The 24,728-nt window shown below is 36.9% G+C and overlaps 1 protein-coding gene across 1 annotated transcript; it reads left to right on the top strand.

The window, feature by feature from the left end:
- The first annotated feature begins 662 nt into the window (after nt 1–662).
- On the top strand, nt 663–18,779 carry EPYC (epiphycan). Its single transcript, XM_033058397.1, has 7 exons — nt 663–745; nt 2,938–3,118; nt 12,698–12,851; nt 15,174–15,332; nt 15,920–16,122; nt 17,200–17,295; nt 18,395–18,779. The coding sequence occupies exons 2-7, from the start codon at nt 2,951–2,953 to the stop codon at nt 18,563–18,565; spliced, it is 951 nt and encodes a 316-aa protein (XP_032914288.1). The 5' UTR covers nt 663–745; nt 2,938–2,950; the 3' UTR covers nt 18,566–18,779.
- The last annotated feature ends 5,949 nt before the right edge of the window (nt 18,780–24,728 follow it).

Raw genomic sequence — 24,728 nt, forward strand, 5'->3', positions numbered from 1 at the left:
TAATAAACACAAACAATTAAGAAAAGAGATAGTTTGACATACTACTATAGTAAAACTTTTTTAGAGAACATTATACTACAGTGTATGCCCATCACTTGCAGCATATGATAGAGGTTCACATCTATTAAGAAAGTGGCATTTCCTCTCAGAAGGAAAACACTGGAAATAGAATATTCTATGAGTATTGCTTGTAAGTACTTACAGAAAATAAAGGGGGGGGGTAAAGTACGGCTGATTACATACCAGATAATACCTGCAGTAGATGGAAATTCATTAAACATTATCACATATAAAAAGTCACAAAACAGAGATGTTATAGATCGGAAAAAATCTTAATATATAACCCAATTTGCTTAAGTCTTGATTTTGGACACCAACAAATTTATATTCGTATGTTATCAGGTAATACAAAAAAGTTGTCTCCAGAATACAACTTAGAGCCTTATTGGTATATTGGTAGGAGCAGTAAGACATTTGAGGGGAAGGGGTGAAAAACTGTCACGTGAAATAAGTGCCATTTCCTTACAACAAATCTTTGTTTGGCCTTCCAAAAATTCAGTTCAGCAAAATCATACATAAATGTATTTGAAGTCTGAGAAACTCCCTGGGCTGAGGTCTTCAGCTGAGGGTAGAAGCTGTATTACCTCCCACAGTCCCAGAATGCCACTGCCATTGGTCAGGGGCTAATAGCAGTGGCTCTGCATTCTGAGTGACTCCATCCCATTTGAGACAGTGGAAGCTCAAGGTAAGTTTTGGCATTTCTCTCTTAGTTGAATTTTTATCGCTGGAAATACTACTGTTTGTTTTATTTTATCATGCTTAATACTGATTCAAAGCTCTCAGATTGTGGAGGTTATTTATTTTTCCCTGGATATGTCTTAGTTCCTTCCTGTGAGAGGTGTACATAATCTTCATCAAAATATTTGATCTTACAGCTACTGCAGATGCCAGTATTTCTTCAGTGCATTCCAATATATTACATGAAAGGGAAATAGAGACACACAAACACTGCAAATTAGTGCAGATACTATAGCCATAGGTAAACATTGGATTTTCCACAGGTATTTGCTGGTTTTGTCTCTATATACGCAAAAAATAATAGTTATCAAGGCTTATACCCTTCAAAAATATTTTATTTTTAGGATTTGTAACATGAAAACAATTTTGCATAGTGAGCAATTTTTTATTTAAGATTTATTTATTCAGAGGAAAAATTACACCACATATGTCAGTACTACACTTTAGATTGATAGATAGCAGCCTTTGTAGATTAATTGTCTGGGATAAGTGACATGGGAAAGAAAAGCAAGACCAAAACCAATTCTGTCAAAAATAGGCAGCAGAAAACATAAAGACACACAAGAACCTGATAATTCTAGCATAATTGCTTATTTCAGAGATTGATTGCATTTTTATTTTACTTTAGCTTATTTTTTCAATAAACCAGAATACTTTTAGTACTATTGGAAGCGAATACTGAAAGGCGAAATTCATCTAAGTTTTCTCAAAGAGAAGACCCAGTGACTCTAGCTTCTTCCAGCAGCAGCTGAAGTCTTTCTGAATAAAGAAAATGAGAGAAAAATGAACGCCTTGTGTTACTGACCATCCCCAGAGGAATTTCATATCCTCATGCATAAACCAACTTTATAAAGACCTCTTTTCATGAAGCTAAAATTCAGCTTGTTGGCCGGTACATACATTAAAAAAAAAAAAAAAGTTTCACGTATTTCTTATACTTTATTTTAAGTAGCTACAATTTTGAATTTAAATATTTAAGAGAGTGTAGGAGTACAGTTCATCAGACTTATGCATTGCTCTATCACTGTGCTTTTGGTGAAATTAATGTGAGCTGTAGCTGAATAAAGGTGTAAGTAAAGCATGCTAAATAGAGCCTTGTGTCAGGCATCTTACACGATAATAGTGAATGCATCACTTACAAGGAAAAGGGAACATATAAACACTAGTGCTCAAGCCAAGCATGAATTTTCTACAGTTTTACAAAATTCTGGAACTTTAAATAGGTGATAATTTAATTTTACAGAACTTTAAATGGGTGCTAATTCAATTTTATGATTCTGTTTTCCAAGGAGAGCACGTGAATACACTACACCAGAATTTCTCACTACTTTAAAAATGATGTTGAGTAAATAACAAAGGAATTCAGAATACTGGGTCTACTGCCCATGGGGCTGTGGAGGACACATTTTATTTTTTATTTTGCTCTCAAGACATTAACAGAAGTATGGTCCAAATATGCCACACCAATTAAGATTTTGTTCTGACAAAACGACAGTGAAAAGTGTTTTGATTATTCTTATCCAGAGATAACATACTTTCTAATGTTTTCTAATAGCATGGTGAGGGGAGGTTGTTGGTTTTTGTTTCATTGAGTTGGGATTTTTTGTGTGGTTTTTTTGTTTGTTTTGTTGTTTTTTGTGGGGTTTTTTTTATTGTTTGTTTGTTTGATTCCATTTAGGTTTTTTTATGATGGAGGAGAGATATAATATTACATTGTTATAAATTGCAAAAGATTATTGACCGTGATAAAGACAAGTAATATGATAATTTACCTTTAGTTTCTCAAAAGTTTATATCTAAGTGCAATTAAAATAGTTGAAGTTAGATGAAAGGGGGAAAACACCATTCAGACTCTTTCTCATTGAAGTCAGTTTATTTTTACACCAACAAAGTTCGATAGGTCTTTTCTAAATTATATTACCATGAGTATGGCCAAAGCAGCCTGCAGAATTCTCAGATCCAGGGACTCTTCATGAAGAAAACCAAATTAAACCACTGAGTCACCATAAATAAATATTGATTGTTCATCAGAAATATTGTGGGGCTTATATATAAGTTCTGTATTTGTGACATTAAATTGTCATAGGTTCCTTGTCAATATCAGAGTACCTACAATCTATCCATTTTCTTCTTTTTCAGAAAAGAAAACAGAATGCAGACCTTTGTAAATGTTTTTCTGGGATTTTTTATCTTTGAGTCTGTTGGAGCTGCCCCTATCAGTGATACCATAATTTATGATTCTGAGTTATATGACATACCACTTGGAGAGCTGCCTCATCCATTTGCCTATGATAAAAACAAGCAGTCTGACCAAGTAGAGGTAATTAGAACTTAATTTATTCTGTCTTTCCAAAGTGCATAAATGCAGTAGTTACTGATCAGTTTTTCTTCACCACGAAAATACCTATCAGACAAATCTACTCATGTGGTTTCTATTGCCTTTGCAGTTCATTCACTTTTTCCCTAACCTAAAAACACAGCCAAAATATATTCTGATTTTTTGGGGGTTTTATTGGTGTTAATCTTTAGGTAAAAGGGACCATGCTTTCCTCAGGTCTCCATGTAATGCCACAAATTCTGTTGAAGATCATCATTCTGATTTATCTATCTGGGTGATGCATGGAGGCAGTTGAGACAGGATTTTCATAATTCCCATTAAATGAGGTTGTAAAATGCTGTTTCCTTAGGTTTATGTTCAGTACAAGTATTCTAGGTGATAAATGCTAATGTTTTCTATTGCTGTTAAGAAAGTGCAGAAGGAATAAAAAAGAAAGGGAAAGCATTTGAATTTAAACACAGGAAAGTAAGACAAATTACTGAAGAAACTGTTGAAATTCTGATACAGTATGAGCCAGTAAGATATGTCACCTGTAGAGGCAAGGGACTCCACTTGACTTAAATGCTTCCTTCCTCTTCTACAATCCTTTATTTATTTACAATTACTAAAAGGCTACACTAATTTTATTCTCATGCTGCTGATTAGACATCGCACAACTTCCCTGAAGGTAATATAAGCATCCTGTGATTCAGGATTATGTGTGATAGAAGTTGAGTGAAAAATATAACATTTAAATAATATGGTATTTTCATTTTTATACATAAAATGCATAATTCATGAAAATACAAGCCTTTGAAAGATTCATGGTTACAGCAGGAGGGACAGGAGCTACTCTTTCATCAGTGTGAGATAGAAATTAGATAACAGCTTTGAAACCAAAGCACCAAGAAAATTTAAGAATAACTATATTCCAAAACAGAACTGAAGAGATAAAAATAACCTTATAGATAGCGCTGAGATCAGAATCTTATAATTTGGAGGAAATAAATTTTCAATTTAAGAGAGATAGAGAAGAACTTTGCTGTAAGGAACTTACCATGTGTTTGGCCTGTTTCCCCTGTGCCACTCTTATGCTCTACTTGATTCTGCTTGAGCTTGTTTTCCTGATAAAATCACTAACAATTTTAGTCACTGTGCTCTATTTCACATAATTAACCACAGTTTCTGTCTCTCTTTGCTCTTAGAAATGAAGCCTTTATCATTCCTTCCCAGAAATGGGAGAAGTTTTTTTGAATGAGCCTCATCACTGAGTTTTTCTCATTCAAACATGAGATTTCTTAGTGATGCAATGCATGGTAGGTGGGATTCTCCTGTGCTGTGCTCCTTGTGAGGTCCTATAACACCAGAACATGGCGTGGCCCTTTCCAAGTTTCTGAGTGAAGGACAGGGATTAAGCAAGGCTTCAGTGCTCTTTTCCGGTTGAAAGGAAATTCAGGATGGCTTATGTTGCACCCAAAAAAGAAAAGACACAAGAGATCCCACCACAGGTTGGTTTTTTTTAAAGGCATGGAGTAGGCAGTCAGGGTAAACTGGTAAGGTTCTTTTCCAGAGCAGGATGATCTTCCATTACTGAGCTCTTCAGACAGCCTTTTTAAAATTCATCAGGTGAAGTTCATCCATCACAGTAGCTGAACAGAGCTTTTGCTTTGCATATGGATGGACCTTCCTGTGAGAGCCTTTTTTTCAGTAGATGTTTAGCCAAAATCTTTTTTTTGTGCTTACATTCCTAATAACATACACCACCCAAGAGAACCCTAAGCATTCATAGTTCCCCATATCCCAGGAGATATGAGTGGTCAGTGCTGTAGAAATCAAGCAAATTTTATAGATATGTCGGTGTACTGATACATAGGACATATCAGTCTTGCAACTTATATTTTGATCGCTAAATATTATTGATGCCACTCAAGTTTTAAGCAGAATACATTTGATTTCTTGATTGTGGTTATGACTTTACTGATTAAAATCTTGTTAGCATAATCATGGAAAGAGCACAAGTGGGTCTATGTGTAAAATTCAATATTTATTCAAGGTCACAGGTTAGTTTTTATTATGCATAGTTTACATGATGAGCAATACCACAGAGACCAAGACAAACAGCGGGCCTTCAACAGATCTAGCCTGTGTGCAGTAACTCTTTAAGACTTGAATTTCCCTTTAGAGAGCTCTGAATCATGTCTTCAGACTTCTGAAACAGTGAAGAAAAAACTCAAATAGCATTTTCTGTTGTTGCTGTTTTCAATTTAAGATTTTAAAATTCAGTTATGTGCAAATAGAAGTCATTCTGCTTAACCCATTTTTAGACTCATTGGCAAAATGCAAACTTTTCCGAGGGTCTCTATCCAACTGATTTGCAGAAGGTCCAGGAGACTGACCAGTTTTAGTACTTCTGAATTAATCACTTGTGCACCTCAAGGTGTTAAAGCACCTGTGTCAGCATGTCCTTTTCCAGACCATTAGGTATATTCGATGTGCAATCACCAAAGTGAGGAAAGATCTAAAGACAGAAAGGAATTATTTCTACTCATTTTATCTGGTTAAAATTAGGCTTGGTATCCCAAGACCATGCTCCAAGAATAGTACGAATCATTCTCTTAGGATATCTGTTGAGGTGGGTTGACCTAAGCTGGCTGCCAGGTGACCATCAAGATGCTTTCTCACTCCCCCTTCTCAGAAAGACAGGGGAAGAAACTAAGGTTAAAAACTTGCGAGTTTACATATAGGCAGCTTAATGAAGAAAAACAAAGGTTGCATGCAGAAGCAAAGGGAAACAAAAGTTTTATTCTCTACTTTCCATCAGCAGGTGAGGGCCAGACACTTCCAGGGAAGTAGGATTGAGTATGTGTAGCAGGTGTTCCTGATGACAAACACCTTAATAATAAAGCTCACGCCCCTGCCCTCCCTGCCTCCTTTCTCCCAGCTTTTATTGCTGACCAGACGCTGCATCGAATAACCCTTTGCTCAGCGTGGGGCACCTGTCCTGGTTGTATCCCCTCCTGAGACCCTGACCACTCCTGCCCTGCCGGTGAGAGGGGAATGTTGAGAGACAGCCTTGGTGCTGTACCAGCACTGCTCAGCAGTCACTGAGCACCGGTGCATTGTCAACATCTTTTCAGCTGAAAACACAAAGCACATTGCTGAGCGTGCCATAGGGAAAGCTAATTCCATCCCATCCTGACTTCATACACTCATCTTCCTCAAATAACTTTTGATGAATCCTAGACATCTGTTTCAGGCTTAGTATGAGAATTTCACCTTAATACAGTTACCTAAGAGTCACTGAGTCCAAGTTCATGACTTCTTTGCTACTTCTCATACTCTGGAAGTATTGTTTCTTGTGTAGAATGCATGTGTGCATATACACACACACTTCATTGGATTGAAAACATTTTTTCTGAAAACACTTCTAGATAATGGCTCCTGATACTCTTCCACTTGTAGCTTTTTTTTGTCATAGATTCTAAAATAATCTTAAGGTTGGGAAGGTTACTTAATGTATACATGGAATACGTTTTAAAATGCAAATATTTGCATAAGGAAAGTAACTGTAGCCGTGAATTACTTGTGAGAATTGACTGAATCCTCAATCAAAGCTATGCACTGCCATGTGTTAGGTGACATTATAGATTATGAAATCTATGGTTTCCGAGATCCCAGGTTAGTGAGACACATAAGACCTAGCTAATGCTTTACATCCAAATGGAAATTATTACTACTAATATTGAAGAAAAACTGTAAGTAATATATCACAGAAATAAAATGTGTAGAGACGTTAAGATAGTAGTATCAACTATTTCCAGATAATGGCTGAAAACAGGCAGTGTGAAAGAAAAACCTATTATGGTCTTCAAGGAGAAAGATACGGCAAAGAAGTGTACAAGCTTTGTGTTGGATTTATCTTCTGAAAAGGACAGTAACAACAGCATAAACATGAGCTGATGTATCTTCCCTTTTTTTTACAGTTCATTAGTATTTTGAATTAATATTTATATCATGATAGGGTCCAGAGACCACGGTCAAGACTGGGTCTCCCAACTGCTCTGAAAACATATTCAAAGAGAGAGTTCCTTCTTAAAATTAATAGAATCAATCCAGAATCTCAAAGGAATTGAGAATTGTGTGAACTTCTTACTTTTTCCCTCTTTGAAACTAAAACTTTATTTGGACAAGTTATGAGAAAAACAAATTGTGGGGAGAGATTCTTATGTACTCAGATTATGTATGTACTCAGATTATGTATGCACTCATGTATTCATCAGCTACTGATGCCTAATAAAATGGCACTGCAATTTTATCACAGTGTCTGTCAAACATAATCAGTCAATTTTTCTTTAGGTAGGAAGAACTAAGAAAAATAAGAAGTAAAAATATAGGAGCATCAGAAAAATATTTTCATTGCTAAGATAGGGTATCAGTGGGGCTGAAAGAAGGAGCATTTAAAAATGGTTTGCCTAGCAGTGAATAAACAGAAATGCAAGGGAGTTAAATACAGGTTGGTTTAGGTCTGTTTACACAAAAGAAGTGAGTGAAGTATAATTGACAAAATATTCAGAAAGAAACACAGTGCAAGTCTAATATTTTATGCATTTTTCTTAGCATTAGTTGATAGCTTGTTGAATTTGAATCAAACTAATAATAGTGAATTTTGGTGCCTGCAAAAAACTCAGAACTTGAGCTCCCCACACACATTAACTCATGCTTGTGTGCATACACACAAACCACCTCTCCTGTTGGCATAACACACATGAAGAGGAGCTGCACTTGAACAAGAACTCACTCTTGCCATTCTGCAGAGTTGAGCGATGCTTACAATGCTGTTCCTATCTTTGTAGTAGGTATCTGATTAAATAAGAGACTTCAACATGGATATGCAATGACTTTTCAAAACATCATATACATTTTTTTAAAAGCCATATTAATTTGTACAAGTAATGTACAAATCAGATAGCCACATAGTTGATGAGATAATCAAACTTATCATTTGAAACTTTATCCTCAAATAGGGATTTTTTTAGTTTTCCAGAAAGGTTTTGACTACAGCTTTTGTTACTCACTTTTCTGCAGAGAGTAACAATTCTATTTCTTTTTAAGATAGGACAATAGGAGAAAAGAAGCCTTTAAATGCAAAATTCAAGAACAAATATAGGCTACTTTTGGAAAGGAAAACAAACCTCCCTACCCATAGCAAAGGGGCTGGAAATAGATGATATTTTATGGTCCCATTCAAGCCAAACCATTCTGTGATTCTATGAATAACTTCTACCATAATTAGATATTTTCTTGTAAGCCTTTGGTAGTTCAGAACAACTATAGGAGAAATCAGTTTCTTTTGATGGGTCAATGTGTGGAAAAATTGTCCCTTCGAGATAAAAATGCCTCTTTTTTAAATTTTGAATTTTTATATGTGTATTAAATGTATTTTTTGCAGTAAAAGAAACACTGAAACAGAACACACTTCAGATTCTTTTGTGGATTTAAACTTATCACATGAAATACATAAGCTTTGATCCTAAAAGATGTCATAAAATAGACACATAAAAAAGACACACAAAATAAACTCCCAAGCCTCTCCTAACCTTTTGTCTCACCTCCTTTACTGTCAATGGTGAGATACAGATACCTAAAGAGCCCACCCAGAAAGGAAATCTGTAGCCAGTGTGTGGAACTGCTTTTCAGAAGTACTGTACTGACTGTCAAGTGATGCTAATATAAACTAAATTACCAGCCTATGGATGGTAAGTTGCAAGTTGGATTTTATCAATTGCATTTTATCACTTAATGATGTGTTCTGATTTCTGCGTTCTTGACTTCTGTAACTTCCTTGTCTGAAAGTGCCTCTAAATTGGCCAGTCACACTGAGAACTTTCATTCTTAGAATGGAGAATGGAGCCACCTTAGATAAATATAGAATGGGGGGGAAAAAGTAGGTACTTCATGCAATCTTAGGAAAGATATCACTGTCCATTTGCATGCTGTGGGACTAATCTGCACTGGTATTCTCTAAATCTCTCGATTGATTCCAAAGACAGAGTAGGGTAACTATTACCACATAGATGTCTAAATGTGATACCCCTTCAGTTTTTTCTTATGCCATATATTAAAACCGTCTTGAAAGGCAGATTATTATTTGAAGACTTGTATCTATTGGCAAAGAGAAACATACTTTATTGTATTTCTCTACAATGTTCTTCCTGTTTTGTGATTTTTCACAAAGAATATTTCTTAAAGTAGCAAATGAAATACAAGTTCACTCTCTGACTAATTCCAGGTTCCCTCCTCCCTCCACAAAACCCTATGGAAAATAATGCCATTAAGTGATATACAATCATTTATGTTTCAATTTTTATATTTTTTTTTAGTAAAGTCCAGTTGCCAAAGATATGCAAACATCTGGAAGATGAGGGATTATTCTGTACAGTATATAATCCAAGAAACATCTTTGTCTTGATACAATCTCTCATGATTTATCAAACTTGTAAAAGATAGCTACGTGAATCAGATGACCAATAATGAGAAACAGATTTTTACCTTTAGGTCACTGGTTCAAGTCCAAGTTATGTACAGCAACAAAATACTGCTCATGCTCTGGGTCTGGTATGTAAAACACATATATCAGTGAACTCCTGCTCTGTTAACAGTATAAAAATTGCAACTACATTAAGTTAATGTCAATAATTTTTATTTCCTCATGAAAATAAGAAACTATGGGAGACAGAATAAATAATGCTAACTACTTGGAACAGTTTCTCTAAACTGCAAACTTTGTACATTTACAGGAAAACTTTCAATTGGTAGACTTTCAGCTGTGCATCTGCAAATCTAGGTAACATCCAACAGTAAGAAAGAGATAACAGTGTAGAAATTAAAGTACTAGAGGTTAGCACCTCTGCTTTAATACCCAACAGCTACAGTGATTAATCAAGTAAGAACCCTCAGAAAACATAAAGTAAATCGCAAATCCCAATATAGTACGTTCCAGAAAGTATGCCCCAACTATGCAGAGTGGTGGCAGTCAGTGTAGATGACCCAAATTCCATAACAAGTGGAAGGAAAATTATCTTTGGTCTATTTACAAAGTCTGTCTTGAAAACACTTTTCTCCAGAATATTGCGTATCTATCTATTTGAGTAGAACAAAAGTTGGATATAAAGCCATTAACAGATCTTAAAATCTCCAGATTTAATTCTAAAGTTAAGAAGAGGGATTCTTATCTGATTTCCACAAATGTGGTGAAGAAGTAGACAGCATGTGCAAGAACTTTAGTGCAGTACTAACCTGGCTCAATAAAAGTCTGGAATGTATCTCTCCCTCTAGGCTTCCTCCATTCGCAGAACAGCTGTCCCATTTCCTTTGTTCCCGAAGTGTTCTTTTGATTTGTCCCCAAGTCCATTCCTGGTTAAGCTGTCTACTGTCAGTGCTGCAGATGGTAACATTGTGTTGCATTGTCTGCACAAAATGACAAGGTACATCCTTACTCTTACTTACATCAACTCAAGTTACCCAGTTCAACTCAAGGTCATTTTACTCATTTGATTACCTTTTATTTTCTGAGGTTATGACCTTGGCAATGGTATTGAGGCATTTTTATCCACAAACTCAAATAATTAATAGTATCTGTGGCAATTTACAATACAACTACAGCATATACAGAAAACCTAAAATGTTCTTAGTCAAAATCTGAGCCTATGTGGTTCAGAGTGCTTACTGGGTTTTTTTATTACTTTCATGTCCTCTGTCTTCAGTGAAATTAATTAAGATAAAATATTTGAACCCATTACCATTATATAACATAGACCAAATAATTTATGTGCAAAAAATTAAATTTTAGATATTACTTAATACTGCTTGTATATGCTGCAAGATAGTCTGTTACGAGATGTAAAGTGTTTTTTCCCAAAATTTTCACAGTTCATAGCATCATAGAATTGTGTGTCTTGGAAGTCACCAAGATCATCAACTTCCAACCCCCCCTTGGGCAGGGACACTTTCAGCTAGCCCAAGTTCCTCAAAGTCCCACCCAATGTTGCCTTGAGCAAGGGAATCCATAACTTCTCTGGGCAACCTTTTCCAGTGCCTCAGCACCCTCATAGTAAGAATTTAATAATATATAAAAGTTTCAACTTTAAGCCATTTCCCTTTGTCCTGTCACTACACGTCTTTCTAAACTGTCTCTCTCCAGCTTTCTTGTAGGTCCCCTTTAGGTACTGAAAAGTTACTATACTGCGATTGATTTCAACAACTGGTTCCTCATGGATAACAAAGAAAGTAGTAGCTGTGGGATGATCTCAAGAAAGGAGATGCTTGGTCAGGTGAAAGACTAGGGATTCAACAGTTTAGCAGTGGTGTTGTGCTAGAAATCTGGTGTGGATGAAAACTGAAGCAGAATTTTGGGCTTTGGTGCCCTCGCACTTGGAATAATGATACTGTGACAAAACTCCTATATTTGTTGTGCCTTAGAAAAAGATAAGGAGCTCTAACTGCAGCACAGAGGTGCAGCACCCACAGGATTAAATGCATTGCCTACATTTTTAACAGCGCCTCAGAGGCGCAAAACCCTAATTAATTGTTTTGGATTTAAAAAATAAAGAGTGTGTTTTCCAAATGGACTCTGGCTCAGTTGAACAATATTATTACACATGGGAAAGTGAAGATACATTGGGGAAGTAACTGGGAAAGATCACACAACTATGTCTGGGTGACTACAGAAAACAACTCTGCCTCTTTGCTAACAGACCTCTCTGCAACAAGCCTGGCAAGTCTGGAATATTCATTTTATGAGTGGTGATGTGATACATCTTACTTTTTATCCAGAATTGTCATATAGGCAAATCAACAGAATGCACTTTTAGAATGAAAGTTTACCTGACAAAGGTTACTGCTTTGACTAATTATTTAAAGTGCAGGACAAAAGAATAAGTTTTCTAGTTCCACACAAGGATCTTCCAAATTTTATAAGTGTTTTAAAACCAAGGTTTTATCCAATGTTTTTATATATATATATTTTTCATACTACATAATACAGGTACTAATGAATGAAGTTAACCAGAGTCTTTAACATATTAGAAAGTTGTATGTGAAATCAGAGTTCAGAATTATTTAGTAATATTCTTCATCATGTTAGTATTCTGAGCAGAGCCTGCTGTAATGGATTTGGATTTATGATGGTACAATTCACCATTTTATGTTAAATGACTTGCATCTTTTTGATATTTCACAGCCAATTTTCATTCCTCACACACAGTTTATCATTTTTATCACAAATCCAATTTATCTTTAAATAAATATGGAAAAATAATTTTTCTAGTGTATATTCCCAGTAATGAAGTATATGCATGTGTGCATACATAAAAAACATTCAAAACACGAAGATAAAATGTGAATAAGTATGTTGGATTTTCATGAATTGTTTATATATCAGAATTTATTATAACTCCTGGATAAAATGCAGCTCAAGCACTAAGCCTCAGAAAATGTGACCTCTAGTGGGAGAATATGAATAAGTTGAAGAGAAACAGCTTCCAAGGGACGTAAACAGTAACATTTCCTTTTAATTTTCCCTAGACAGATGTTGGGGCAGAACTACCTTCTGTAATTCAAGAGAGTTTTTCTTCTGTATCGTTGACCGAAGAAACTGAGGATGAAGCGTCAACGCCAAAATTAATTGATGGGTCTTCAGCACAGGGGTCAGGGGTTCTTGGACCCCAGACTAAAGATGGTTAGTGGGAAAGAGAATTTTTTTGTGTGTAGCTTTGATTTTTAGCACGCCCATTTTATTTAATTTTTTTACTGAAAATGAAGTACGTAATTCCTGTATGTCTCTTATGAAGAAAGATACAACATGCCGATCTTGAATCCGCCAAAGCCAGACAAGTGCCTTAGACAAAAGGTTTCCATACTATTGAAAACAACTGTGCCAGTGAGGATTTACAAGTTGAAAATTTGCTGATGGCTGGCAATGCTACCAGTACTTTTTTTCTGTCTTATATTTCAATACCATTATCAACTGTCTTATAATGATTTGCTACATGTTTTTTATAAATGTATTCATACAAAGTATAACTGAAATGTTGAAGAATTTTTGACCATGAAAACTATAAACTGAAAAACTTAAGGAAAGGGAACTACTTAGGACTTTTTAGTGAAGATGATTTTCAGTTCTTCTTACTACCTATAATGAAGCAAGAAGTTTATAATCTTGCAGGGGAATTAAAATTGCAAAACTTAATCTGTCCCTCTCCCATACAAATTTTGAACTGCTAAATTTTGGCATCTGTCAGAAGCTCCTCTAAATTATAGTAGGTAAAGCTCACTAGACTTATCCATTGCTGTGAGGGATCTTTGTGTTTTATGGTGATCAACATAAGTAACAGGAAAATCCTACTTTTTACTATGCCTAACACTACACCTGAGTGTCACAGAAGAAAAATGTGAGCTTGACTAGGCAAGTGAGCTTCACCAGGCAAAAACATACACTGTCAAAAATAATAAAAATGCAATGAGAACTTCCCAGGAGATTCCAGAAAAAGAAAGAAAATTCAAAAAAGGCCCATTATTTTTTTCAACTTTGAAAATTACAAGAAGTTACAATAAGTCCTGTAAATATTGTTTATGATGAATTCTGTATCTGTCAACATTTTTGAGTACCGAATGCAAATCAAGTAGTGCATCAGCTAAAGAAATGCTCAAGATAGGAATATATCAAATCAGATTTCTCTTGTGTCTTCCTTTTTTTAGCAACCTGTTCTCCTGTCAGATGTTTTTGCTATTGGCCTGGTACTGGATAGAAGACTATAAGGCTCAGTAACATTAAGCCAAGTTATTTTTTCTTGTTGGTAGCTTTTTGAATCCTTCCCCAACCTCTGGTTTTTTCAGTGTCCTATGTCTATGTCAGACATAGGTAAAAAATATCACTCCTCCAAGATCAAAAATAGGACAGGGTGAAACTCTTTCTTCATACTATGGCACTATATTGTAATATTACGAAAAAATATCAGCCATCCTTAACTCTGTATTCATTTAGGCCTAGCATTGCAGTGTCAGACCTCTTCACTGTAGCCAATTCAATTTACCCTGTGAAGAAAGTTAGGGAAAGCATGAAAATATACTTATGTCTCTAGAAATTGCATTCCTGGATGTTCAAGTAGAGATTCTCACATAAAAGTAAAAGAGTACTCTGGTCACTGATTCTTTAATCTTGCCTCAAAAGGCACCTCAATAGCCTACAGGTAATTAGGGCAGATTAAGAAGGTGCATCTCTCCTCTAGCCACATCTTATCTAGAGGAAAAACTAATCTGCAAGAAAAATATTTTCATATTCCTGAATTATCCTATTCTATAAATAATAAGAGCGAAAACCCCATCTGCCACAAGGAGGAGGTAAACATGAATCAGAAAAGTATTTTTATGGGATTAAAAACTGATAAAGAGATGCTGATTTATACTCATAATCAAGGAAAAAATTAATCAAAAAGTCAGTGTCAGAAGTGTTACAGTTTGGTTATTAAAATTGATAGAGGTATGCCCCTTGAATTAAGGTGCAAACAAGCCCATATGACAAAGTCTATAGGATGAATTTTATTAAATAGCAAATGAGAGGGAGAGAGACAGAGGTAGAAAGAAATATAAGCAGGGAGGAGGAGAATGAGAGTGACAGAGAGAAAGATGAAGTATAAAATATTATTCATCAGCTATTATTCCTCCATCTAGATGGAAGTATATACCTGCTAACTTAAGGGGAAATCAACTTCTGACTGGTTGCTGTCACTGAATATTCTATTATAGTCTGAGAAACAATTTATTAGAACAAGTTAATTGTTCTTCTAGGCACAGGGAGAAAAATAAATTCATTTCAAGAATAATTTAATCATTTTACTGTTGCAATTATATGATTTGGTGATCAAAACAGAATGGGAAGTGAACTTTACCATAGACAAAGTCTGATCGTTAAGTACTTATGTGAACATTTCATTATAGTAATTTATGTATGATTTTTATACATGGTCTTTCTAACAGTGTTTTCTTTTAAATTCCTTGATAGGTCTTCCCACTTGCCTTTTATGTACATGCCTAGGGACCACAGTCTACTGTGATGATCGTGAGCTTGATGCCGTTCCACCACTGCCTAAGAAAACCACGTATTTCTATTCACGCTATAACAGAATCAAGAAGATCAACAGAAATGACTTTGCTAACTTAAGTATGGAGAGCAGTAGTGTTAAAATCAGCTTTGCTTATTTCTGGCTCACACCAACCAAAAATATAGCGATATACATTTTATATAATACTTTATTATGGTAAATTTTACACATAAATGCACATGCATTTTGCTACTTTGGAGCATGAAAGTCCATACGTTAGATGCAGATTCTCTGTCTAACTTTTGAATTATAAATTATAAATTACAATGATCATTGATCTTTTTGCTGTTACTTGCAATCATCTTCAGAAAAGTAATAAAACCCCCCAAATATTAAATTTAATTTTTTTTTTAATTTGAAAAGGTGCTTGACTGTATTTTATAAAGAAGTCAATACATCAAAATTCTTATGTATAGGAAAGTGTTGAAATAAAGAAATGTGGCACAAGGTAGAAAATGTGTTTATTTCCCTCTAAGTGTCATTTTTCCAAATGACAATTTATAAGATTCCCAAAATACACAGAAATCTTAAAACTCAACTTGGAAGTCTTTTACTGAAAGATGTATAAAGACTGACAGGGGTAGGGCTTTTTTAAATTTGAGGAAATATATTCTTATAAGTCTGTTGTATCTTATTTCTCTGCTAGACCATTTAAAGAGGATCGATTTGACTGCAAACTTCATATCAGATATCCACAAGGATGCCTTCCGAAGATTGCCCCAACTTCAGGAGTTGGTGCTCCGTGACAATAGGATAAGGCAACTCCCTGAGTTACCGTCTACCTTAACGTTCATTGACGTTAGTAAGAACAGGCTTGGTCGTAGAGGAATACCAAATGAGGCATTTAAAGTAAGTTTGGGTGTGATGGGAAAATCTTTTCTTCCTCTCTCCAGAGGATGTGGTTAGAAGTGCAGCTTATTCTCTTAAGAGAGATGCTACCCTAAACCCAAGTCATTGATGAACATGTTGAACAAATCACCAAACCTTGAGGGACAGCATTAGTGGCAGGCCACCCTAGACTGTGCCAATGATTATGGGATCATTCAGTCAGTTCTCAATCCACTTCACTCTCCAGTCCACACTTCCCGAGTTTGCTAAGAGTATACTATGAGAGAAAGTGTCAAAAGCCTTGTTGAAGTCAGGGTAGAAAATATTCAGTGTTCTCCCCTCATACATTCTGGTAGTTGTTTCATTTTAGAAGGCAATCAGGTTGGTCAAGCATGATTTACCTTTAGTGAATCCATGTTGGCTTCTCCTGATCACCTTCTTGTCAGCCCTGGAGATCGAGATGGTTTCTGGAATGAGATGCTCCACCAGGAATTGAGGTGAAGCTGGCTGGATGGTAATTCCCTACTTGCCTGTTTTGTAGATAGAGGTGACACTGGCTTACCTCCAGCCCTCAGGCACTTCTCCTGATCCCTGTGACCTTTACAAGACCACTGTGAGCAGTCTAGCTACAGTGTATACCAGATCTTGCAGCACTTATTCCCTCAACAAGTCAAGGGAGAAAATTATTTACCTTTTGAAATGGAATGAGAAATGTATTTTTAGCTCAGGCATTTCTTATGTGGTTATAATTTGCTTCAGCACAATATATTTCTGCAAAATTGAGTAGTCTTGTCACAAAAGAAAGGAAACATCATCGAAACATCATCATTAAAATTACATCTCTAGTAATTCTGTAGATATTTGAAAAACATCATTTTCCCCTTCATTTTAATCTGAACACCTAACCTTTATCAGCAACATTCTCAGCCTATGCAAATCAGAGTTGATTACTGTCTTTGAATTTCTGTCTTTTCTCCATATCATGCTGAAACAAAATATTTTGTGGTGCTCATTGCAGTGATAGATTTCAAACTTACCTGACAGAGATTTTCCAGTATGTCTGTCATTTCCCCTTGGTTATTTTTCATCTTCCTCTAGAATCTGGATGAACTGCAGCATCTTTATATCACTGACAATAACTTGGATCACATTCCGTTGCCACTCCCTGAAAGCCTCCAAGCTCTTCATCTTCAGGTAGGCTACAAAAGAAATAGCTCCTTAGATCATGCTCAAATAGTATGCACAACTGGGAAGGGCAAATATTTGTCTTGTAGTGTTTCTTCTGTTTATCCGAAAGTGTTCTTACTCGACTAAACAAGCTATGGGAAACATAAAATTAACTAGTGATTGCAGTCTTTCAAAGAAGTAAAATTTAGCTCAGCTAAGCCTTAATTTTCAGAATTTGTAATACAATATTTTTCAAAATCAAATTCTAGAATTGCTATTATCTAATAGTTTCTTTCTGAATTCTTCCTTTCAAATCTTTTCCCCTGCTGCTTCTTCCCCTTTATCTCCTCTAGTAACAATTTACAGTTTGTGCCTGTAAATTAAATATTCAGTGCTATGTGCTACAGAAAAAAGTTAATGAGCTGGACTTTTTCTAAACCAATTTTTGACCAGCAAAGGAATTGAGAAGGGAAGAATTTTCAGACAGCCCTCATTTTAGGTGATGAACTTTTAGTCCCAGTTTCCTGACAATGGTGTATTCCAGCAATTCAATATTGAGAATGGTTTGCTTCAAGAACGGAAGCTCAGTGAATATAAGGCATGTAAGAGCAATTTAAATCAAAGGAATGAAACCAAAACCATTCAATTTTCCCAGTATATACATGGATGCATACTAATGTGAGAGGGCCTGGGGGAAAGAAATTGCCACAGATCAAATTAGAGATGTACCTTTGCAGGTTGAGGCATATTAAGATGTCAGGATGATAATTATGTTTCTGTAATTTTTGTACTGGCCTATCATGGATCAAATTTGTCTTAATAAGTCTCTTCACTATAATCTGGAAATGAAAATGCTCTATACTTCTACCAGGTTCCTCCTTCAAAGCCTGTCTCTGCTACATAGTTTGAGTTACTTAGTTTTGAAGCTTTGCACTGGCCAAGAAATTTTCCCCTGCTTGGTAGCTTTCTCTGTTGATGACTTGTTGCCACAATCTGGGCCCTTGAGTTCAAAGCAAATACCTCTCTAGACACTGAAAATACATCCATAAATGGTGTTTGAGAGTAAAAAATTACTTTTGGGTAACTACTCTGATAGCTGCTTTTTTGTTTGCTTGTTTCCTTTTAGAACAACAACATTCAAGAGATGCATGAAGATACTTTCTGCAAAATGAGAGATTTTACTTATGTGCGTAGGGCTCTTGAAGACATCAGACTGGATGGTAATCCCATCAATTTGAGCAAAACACCTTATGCATACATGTGTCTACCCCGTTTGCCAGTTGGTAACCTCATCTAAGCTTTGACAGCAGCCAAGACTCTCACATGCTCTAAGAACCTCTAAAGAAAAATCATTAACTCACTGCTACATTAACCTAGATGAATTTATACAAATATCATTGATTTGGGAAATAGTTCTGTTAATATTGGAACTGATTACTGAGATACTGAGAAGATTATGAAATGCTAAAAGACAAATCCATAACCTACCCAACTGCAATTTATTTAGCAATGTGAAGAAAAATATTTTACTATGAAAACAATGCACATACCAAATTTTTTGCTGAATTGTTCAGATCTAGTGTATGAATTCTAAATTTAAATAATTTTACACATTAAAATCCCAACTATTACATGGTAAATAAAGCAATAAAAATAAAATATGTATACATAATTGATTATTTATTGGGTTTTATTTCAATTAAATATTATTCTCTCAGAGATACGTCCATTTTTCTACTTCTTTCCTTAAAGGCTCCTTCATTTTGGAAAAGTACTAGCAATATTCCAAAAACCATGTTTTCTTCAGAGAACAGAATCTTTCCTTGAATCAATAATGAAATATCAAGCTCAAATCTCAAGCATCAGATTACCTTCCCATAATCTATCTATATTTTTGCAGTAATAATTTATCTTTGTAATGTTGATGAGACCCAAAGTTGTTTTCTGTATCACTGATAAACTTGCCTGATGCATTATATGGTAATAAAAATCTCACATAATATAGCCTATTTAAGAAATACTTGATTTTATTCTGCATAGAAAATGGAAAAAAAAACACCCTCCCTTTTTCATATTTACATAGAGAAAATTTTAATACACTAAAGACCAGGATTCAGAGACCAAAATCACAAACCACCTTGTGGAGATCAATTTCCAATTACTTGATTCATAAAAAAATCTCTGCTTTACTGTTTAACAGGTTTTCCAGGTAAGGATTAGAAAATTTCCCTCTTGGGATAGTTTGAATAACTCTTCTCCTTTAGTGGAGAAGACTTAATACATTTTCCTAGAGGGAAAGTCCCCAGGAAGGATCGAATAGATAAAACATAGGTACCTCTTCATTCTGTTCTATAGTGACAAGCAGCCAATAACACCTGCACATCTTCAGTGATAAAGATTTGATAAAAGACTTTGGGAAAAAAAATCCCTTACCATAACAAATCAACCTAGACAATCTGGTATTTGTTCATTATCTAAGTTCCCTTTCATCTAGTTGAACATTTATGCTCATTTAAAAAGTAAATGATAAATTTCTGTTGGGCCAGACAATGGAAACTGTTTACAGAGACCTCATTCTTCACCTTCACTGCCACTTTCTAGAAGTGAACACACACAGAACATCAAACAGACTAAAGCTGGCACAGTTGGAGCTGGGAGGAAGGAGGTGAGGATAGGATGTGGAGTGATATGATGAGGCAAGAGAGTATTGAGAGCAGAGACAGATCATTCTTGTTCTCTCCTGTCTTGCTGAAAGGCAGAGGGAGAGCATCAAAATTCCAAAAGTCTTAGAGCCTAGCTTCATTTAGTTTAATTTCAAGAAATTCTAACCCTTGCTTTCTATCCACACGCCACCTCTCATGCCATCATCAGTTCATCATGTTCCCAGCAGAACACGTCTGCTCAGGGAAGGATAAAAATTCAAAGGTTGAGGGGGAGATGAGAGACAGCACTAAAGCCCCTTCCACAGTTGCTGCAGCAAGTTGAATCAGCCCATGAGCTCTTATGCAGAGGTCAAGCTCCATGCCATGGGGACGGATTTGCTGCCCATAGCACATTTGATTCAGAGAAGATACATTTGTGTTGGAGAGGGCAAGCCTTGATAATCATGAAGAGTATGGTGCACCTCAATTATACAAAGGAATATGGATATTCAGATGTCCGATCCCTGAGCATATCCCATGGTGCAAACCTGCAATGTCAAGACTGTTTTGCAAGATCCTCTCAGATCAAGGACAGCAAGAAATGGGTATACCATAAATAAAAAATAACTGTTACGCTCCGGAAGTCAAGAAATACTAAATGGAATATAATCCCTCTAAATTCTGCTTTGGAAGAAACTCCAAAATCACAGACCAGAGCTCCCTCTCTTGTGTAGTGGTCAACTGTACTCATCTAATGCAGATCTTATTTGGTTGTGAAAGTCTAGCCAGGGAGTTCACAGGCTTTGTGAATCAGCCCCGGAGCTCTTGTAGAGAGAGCTATATCTTTTCTGTTTTTTGTGTGTGTGCATGTGCTTTCCCTTACCACATTAGACTATTATCAGAGGTAACACAGTTGCTGCTTTTCCCACTTCAGATAACAGTTTGGAGGTTAGTAGCAGCAACAATGCCAAGCTTACATTTGAATCATGTATGGGCCAATCTGCTACAGTTTTCTGCCATTCCTGTCCAGACATATACCAAAGTCATGGGAGTGAGCAGAGTCCTCTCTCTTCAGGGATAATTTCTGCCACTTGGCCTCTGTTGGAAAGACAATGTCCTCAGAAAAGGTCCTGTTAGTGAATCACAAAAGTAAAACCAGTGCTGATTTTAAAAGATTGCTATTGCATTTCATATATTTTATCTTCAGTGCAGCAGTTGTGTGCTTGACATCTTTTAAGAATATCTGCAAGGACCTTCACAGGAGAAATTAAGAACTTCTGAATAATTTCTTGGCCTGGGGAGCTGAAGAGTACTGGGAGAGTATAAGGTGTCTGAAACAACAGAGCTGTCTTACCCTTGAGATCTTCTTGCTAAATTCTGTTAACTTGGGATTTTTGGAGTGATGCAGCTATTTCTGCTGCTGGGTTCTGGAACTGGGAAGTACACAGGATTACCTCAGCAGCACAATCCATTGACCAGTACAAATATTCCTTCAGCCACAGACTCGATTTGGGAGACCCACAAGAATCTCAACCATGTAATTACTTCAAGTTACAGGGATGTAAAACATCTAGTTTCTATTAAAGATCTCACCTGAAAGTAAATCCATGAAGACATGTTCTGCAGAAAGGCTGAAGCTATCGGGTTCAACAAGGAGACAAGTAATGACATTAAATCAAACCCATAATTGTGAGGGTTAAACTACCTGTCTAAAAGACTTTTCCTTGATGCAATGGAAATGAAGTGCATTTGAAAGAAGTGAAGTTATATTTGCTTAGACAATATCACTCTCCAGTAAGCACTTTTGATACCTCACTCAAAACTGATTACAGATAAGGGAGCGTTATCAGCTAAATGGGCTGCTAGAGAAATCTTTGATTTAAGAAGATCCCCAGAATGCTACAATCTGACCAGGAGATAAAGAATAACTACAGAACCTGCTACAGTTAACATTATAAGCCAGAAATCTTTCCCAAAAGTCATCACGGTTAATCGGTCACTTCTTATGGGGATCACAAACAGTATCTGGGATCGGTCACCTTGATCAAGAAAAGACTTTCTTTTTTTTTTTTTTTTTTTTTTTCATTTCTCCATGGAGCTGTCAATATTCATAAGCAAAGACTCTAGAAAAAGGCCTTAAGCAGATTACTGTTTCAATAAGGTACAGCGTTAGCTAATGATTCCATGGACCGCTACTGCCATCGTGTGTTGATAAATAGTGACACTTGAATCATACTAAAACCTGATACTAAGGGTAGATGGGACTTCTCTTTACTTGTTTGGCAAACTTGACCCTATGCACATTTTTTTTCCCTTTCATCTTTAATGAAAACTGAGGAAATGGAAAACTCTGATAAAAAAATAAAGGAAGATTATATGAAATTTTTTGGTTTTGTTTTTTGTTGAGGGGGTTCTTTGGTTGGTTATGGTATTTTGTTTGGGGTTTTTAAATCAACTTAGAAAATAAAATTTTAAAAAAACCTAAAAAGAGGAATATCTCCTTTTTGTATAGCATATTGAAAACAAGTATTTTATCTATTTTTAAAAAAATTCTAATATTTCTCTTATTTTGTACTTAAATAAGTAGGCTATAAATGCCATCAGAACAATTTATGTTGCAGGGCATGATACTATACAGATGGTCTAATCATGACATAGAAAAACTCAGAGTCCTTGACGATCTCTCTCAGCAAAAGATAAACATAGTTTCTAGTCTAAATGTGGATATGCATCGCATACTATGAAACCATAAGGCTGGTCTGACAGTAACAGTGGATGGACGGGGAGCCTAAAACCATAAAAACCACCTATAACAGTGCAAAATGTGCAAACTTCCAAAGACAAACACGGCCCCAAAAGTCCTATCCTTATCTTTGTGTGGTGAGAATGAGGACACTCTCTTATTCGGCCTAACTGTCATCTATAAAGCTTTAACGGACCATAACAGACACACTTTCAAAAAAAAATTAAATAGTGATTTTATTTTCTTTTAAAATACATATCCCTGGCGGTGTTCAAAGCCAGGTTGGAGTTTTTGAGAAGCTTGGTTTTTAGTGGGAATGTGCCTGCCCATCACAGGGAGGTTGGAATTAGATGATCTTTAAGATCCCTTCCAGGTCACACAATTCTGTGATTCTGTATTTGTTAGTTTTTATTCTGTATCACAAAAAGCCAACAAGAGGGATTCTACAAATAGTACCTGGTGTTATTCAAATATAATGTGTATAGAAAATTAATCTTGAGCTAAGCCTGGTATGATATGCCTGTCTTTCTACCTTGCACACTGGAAAAGTAGGAATTCATTTCAAGCTGACATGAAGGGTTGGATGCAGAATTTTGAGTCACGAGGGCAAGAAAGGCTTTTGGAAGGTGCTGACTTTCTGTGCCAGCTCATGACAACTACTTAGTCCTTCTATATCCTTCTTCACTGGTGCCCAGGACAACATTCCCTCAGTCCCATGAGGTGTTCGGAGGGAAGCCGAGAGCAGGGCTGGTGATGGTATCAGGGCTGGCAACGATATCTGGGCCAGAGATGGGATTTGTTCCAGTGAGGCCTGGCCTGGGCCTGCAGGGCCCTCACGGGAGGGAGCCCCCTACTGACTGATGGACGGTGCCCTTGTCACCAGCTCCATGTCACTGCCAAGCACCGCTGGCTCCTCCAGGCAGGGCGGCAATGCCGTCTGTCACAGAGTGCCCACACGAAGAACCTTTGCTGGACAGCAGGGTGTCAGCATGGCGAGGGTAAGGTGCAAGGTTCCCTCACGGGCCTGCCAGGTGAACACCCCCCATGGGGCCATTGCCGCAGGGCCAGGCCGCAGCTGGAGGGAAAACCAGCACAGCTCTCCCAGCCGTGCCATGGTGCTGACTGCAGTCACTGCTGGGCAGCGCAACAAGGCACAGCAAGGTCAGGACAAGGACAAGAGACCAAGGCCGTGCCAGCAAGTACAGGCAAGAGACATGCTCATTGTGCTCCTGTGTAGCAACAGGGCTGGCAAGAGACAACAGCAGGAATGGAAGCACAGGGGCAGTAGGCACGTTAACGGAGATGATCAACGGAAGAGAGAGAAGGATCTCATGGAGCAGGAGCCCTGTGCATCTTCCTCAAATGGCTGTGAGAGACAGCGTGGCCAGCCCAGCAGACCTGTGCATGGACCACAGCAGAAGCAGCCTGGGAAGGCACAGTGGCAGAATCACAACTGCAGCGGGAATTGGGAGCAACAACAACTACAATGCACTGAGCCCCTCCACCAAGACCAGGCAGGTGAGCAGAGTGGCAATGATCAAAAGACAGAACTGCTCTGGAATGCCAAGAAGCGCCGCTGGATCACAATCTCACAGTTGCCAGCAGCAATACAGCAAGAGGCAAGGACGCGCCTCCGGCCCATGAACCTGGCAGGGTACCGCCTTCCAGGGATGTGCACACCCCACAACAATGACCAATACTACATGAGCTACCACCAGTACAGGAACGTGGACAAAAATGAAGTGGCAGGGGAGGTGTCTGGAGAAGATACTGACTGCAGCACTGAAGATGAGGATTTCACTCTGATGGATGATTTCCCTTCCACTGATCAATAGGCTGAAGGCACATCAGAAGAGGAAGAGGAGAGCACACAGAATGCCCGCCAAGACTGCAAGTGCCAAGACGATATCTCGTGTGAAACCTAAACCGGAGTGACAGCACAAGGAAAGTGTCTGACTTGTAAAATCATCAGCTATTAAGAGCAGGGAACTGCCTGACATTCAGATCCCTAAATAAATATATATATATATCTGTACTTCTAAGCCTGCTGCCTACTGTCTAATGATTCACACACA

The sequence above is a fragment of the Catharus ustulatus genome, chromosome 4 (genome assembly GCF_009819885.2).
Source record: "Catharus ustulatus isolate bCatUst1 chromosome 4, bCatUst1.pri.v2, whole genome shotgun sequence".
NCBI lineage: Eukaryota > Metazoa > Chordata > Aves > Passeriformes > Turdidae > Catharus > Catharus ustulatus.